At 59.4% G+C, this 3,420-nt stretch overlaps 1 protein-coding gene across 1 annotated transcript; it reads right to left on the bottom strand.

Moving 5' to 3' along the window:
- Window positions 1-2,011: 2,011 nt before the first annotated feature.
- On the bottom strand, window positions 2,012-3,203 carry LOC113941512. The gene is made up of 2 exons (XM_027632663.1): window positions 3,061-3,203; window positions 2,012-2,904 (listed from the first exon to the last, which is right to left on the bottom strand). The coding sequence occupies exons 1-2, from the start codon at window positions 3,158-3,160 to the stop codon at window positions 2,288-2,290; spliced, it is 717 nt and encodes a 238-aa protein (XP_027488464.1). The 5' UTR covers window positions 3,161-3,203; the 3' UTR covers window positions 2,012-2,287.
- Between the last annotated feature and the right edge of the window lie 217 nt (window positions 3,204-3,420).

The following is a 3,420-nucleotide window of genomic DNA, read 5'->3' as shown; positions in this document are numbered from 1 at the left end:
GGTCAAAGGCGCTTTAGGTCTGTGCTGTGATCTGCTGGAGTTGAGCTCTTGTCTAGAAAACGAGGGCTTTCGGGACTGCTCAGCATCTGGCTCCTCACGTGGAATCAGACGTTCCAAGCAGGGCAGGGTACGTCCAAGAGAGGTTCTGCCCACTTGAACTTCTGAACTTGTGGAGCTCTCCTGGCAGTTCTGGGCGTAGTGATTCCGTGGATGTCAATTGGCTGTTCTGGAGAAAAGCTGGGGATTAAAAGAAGTAGGGACAGAACCAGACTGAAAACGGGTGAAAGTGTTGCAGAAAGTGAGGCTGGGCAGCAAGAGCTCAACGATAAGAACAAGGGTGCTTCCCGCTCCCTGGCATTAGGAGAAGGACGAAGGGAAACAAGGAGCTCGGCCCCTGGAGAAAGACCCACCGGCGCAGTGTTTTAGGAGACAGGGTGCGCAACAAATCAGGCGGTGGGCTTCGAGCAGTGAGTGAGGGGAAAAAAGGATTTCCGGCCAGAAGGAAGAAGATCCCCGAAGAGGCTCAAGGCAGCTCTCCTCAGCTCCACGGTTCTAGTCTTACAGGCTGCCTTGCTTCCTCCCCCCGCCGTCCCGAGCTCCACTCTTAGCAATAGGAAGGTGCTCTTGCAAAGGGTGTAGTGCAGTCACGGTTCGCAGTGAGAAGCAAGAAGTCACTGGTTGCTCAGTTGTCAGTTCCCAAGAGGTGCCGTTTGCCCGGAGACAGGGGGCCCAGTCAGCAGCACAGAAGGTCTCAGGTGGCCACGTCCTCCCTTTTGAAGCGGCCTCCATTTTGAAAACTGTCAGTGGCCTTCGCAGCCACCTCATCGGGACATAATGGGGGGCACAGAGTAGGCGTGTGGGGAAGCCTGTAACCCCAGAGTATCTCAGCCAGTGGAGAAACGGGCAGGGAGCAGCGCTCCGGGCAAAGGGGCTAAAAGGGGGCTGCGACCTCCACTGAGCTGAGCGACCTCACTGCGGTTTGTCCAGTGAAGTCTCCCTTTTATTGCAATCAAAGTTTATTTTTTTTCGTCAGCTCCTCTATCTCCTGGTTATTTATGTGTTTCCCACTGGCTGGAATTTCAGACGACCACAATCCCATGGTCTCTACAGCCCCGGCTGTCCCGGACCTTCCCATCTCCAACAAGGTCTTTGCTGTGTGTTAGTAAGAGGTGGAGCAGCACAGCATTCCTTTTGCTTGTCAGAGGCTCCAGCCCCCCTGGGCCAGGAAGTTGTCGTCAGCGCTTTCCGGGAACCTGCTGGACTGTTGGTGCTTGGCTGTGTTGCTTCTCCAGCTGCCGTCAGGGCAGTTGAAGTCTCCCCGAGAACCAGGGACTGTGACTTGGAGGCTGCTTCAAGCTGCCTGTAGAGGTCTCCTGCACATCTTGCTCCTGCTCAGGAGGCCTGGAGCAAACACCCACAGCAGTGTGCCCATTCCCAGCCTGCCCGCCCTTTGATCCTGACCCATCAACTCCTGAGTGGCTCGCCATCCACCCCAAGACAGAGGTCGAGACATTCCGAGTGTCACCTCCCAGAGATCTACGGATGTCGTCTCCCTGGGCTCCTGTGAGGCCCTGGATGTGGTTGCCAGCGCATTCTTCCCTCTCCCTTATCGGCCCTGTCCAATGCAGCCCCAGGGCAGCCCGGAGGAGCCCTGTCTGGGGCTGCGCTGGGGTGACCGGGGACATGGTGGGGTCACTGGGAGCAGCCTTCCAAAGCCCCAGAGCGGGAGGATGGTGGCCAGGCTGTGCTCAGGGCTGCTTTGGGCGTGGGGCCGTCTGCGCGAGTCCTGCACGGGACCCACGTGTCCTGGCTCCCACGCCAAAGGGCTGCTTCCCCAGGCAAAGGGGACAGGGGAGTGACCCTGCGGGAGTGCCTGCACCTCTGGCAGTGACTCAGGCCCGGGGTGCCCTTTGGGTGCCCTTGGTGCCTTTTGGGCCTCGGTGGATCTGCTTGGTGCCATTTGCTGGTGCCACCCTGCACTCCCTCCCCATTCCATGCAGACACAGGCAAGTGTTGGAATAAAATCTTTTATTCCGTAACCAGAAGAAAACTGTTAACTATATCTACGTCTACATCTATCTCTGCATCTTCCCTACATCTCTATGTACATCTTCGCGACATAAACACCCTCCCTCCCTCCCTCCCACTGGGATAGATCCCCAAACGATCTATCCCTCCCACTGGCATAGATCCCCAAACGATCTATGCCTCAACCTGGGATAGGTCCCCAAACGACCTATCCCTCCAACTGGGATAGATCCCCAAACGATCTATCCCTTTAACAGGCCTAAGCCAGTCTTCCTGCCCCAGCCCCGGCTGCAGGAGCCTTGATCTTGCTGGCAGGCCCTGGTTCAGAGCCCCCCTTCCTCTTCGCCCCCCGCCTTTCCAGCTTGGTGTCGTGTGGGGACACGCTGCTCTGCGGTGGTGGCAGGTCTGTCCCCACGTGCTGCTGGGTGTCCTCCTCCATGGAGACGTCGCTGGCCAGCGAGAGGTCGCAGCCACGGGCGGTGTCCTCCTCCATGGCGACATCGCTGGCCAGCGAGAGGTCGCAGCCGCGGGGGGCGTCCTCCTCCATGGAGACGTCACTGGCCAGGCTGATGTTAAGCGCTGGGGTGACGTCCACATCCATGGGGGTACTCCTGTCTGGGGGGCTGCCACTGCCCAGGGGTTTCCCGGAGGGGTTGGCTGAGCTGGCAGGGCTGCGCTGGCTGTGCCGCGCTGGTGGGACCAGGGCCACTGCTCTCCCCTGATGGTCGTAGGGCTGCAGTTGACCCTGGGGGGCACTTTGGTCTGCCCCAGCCAGGGGCTTCCCACTGCCCTGGGCCCCCCCCCGGGCAGTGTTTGATGCAACAGCAAGACCAGGGCTGCTTGCCAGTGGGGCTGGTGGAGGCAGGTTGGCTGAGCCTGTGAGAAAGAGCAAACCCTGGAAGTCACATGCCGAGCTGGGGCTGTCAGGTGCTGAGAGGACTGAGGAGGAGGAGGGCGAGGTGCAGGGGAGGAAGGGCTGTGAAGGTCCCCACCGTGCACCGCGGGGCTTTCGGGGTCAGGCTCTGTCCTCACCTTTGGTGCCAGAGGTTTGCGGGGAGCGGAAGAGCTGCACGAGCCGGGTCAGGGCTGATCTCCAGCTCACAGAGCGGCGCCACAGAGCTGACAGGGCCATGGTCGGTCAGGCTCGGTGGCCGGTCGCTTCTGTTGACTGGACACAGGTCTGGATGCTCCTCTTGGAGCATCTCCAGGGATGGAATGTTTGGCCTGCCATTGTGTCATAGAGACAGCAGTAATGCTGGGGCTTCCCTTCTTCTGCCCCACCCCCAACAGCTTTGCCAGCTCTTCATGGCAGAGGAAGGGTTAACCAAAGAGCTCGAATCACATAACATCCTGCCTTGGAAGGGACCCACAAGGGTCGCCCAGTCCAACTCC

This window comes from Corapipo altera, unplaced genomic scaffold (genome assembly GCF_003945725.1).
Source record: "Corapipo altera isolate COAL_440 unplaced genomic scaffold, ASM394572v1 61074, whole genome shotgun sequence".
In the NCBI taxonomy this organism is placed as follows: Eukaryota; Metazoa; Chordata; class Aves; order Passeriformes; family Pipridae; genus Corapipo; species Corapipo altera.
The sequence above is the reverse complement of the archived record's forward strand: the minus strand, read 5'-3'. Positions and strand labels throughout refer to the sequence as shown.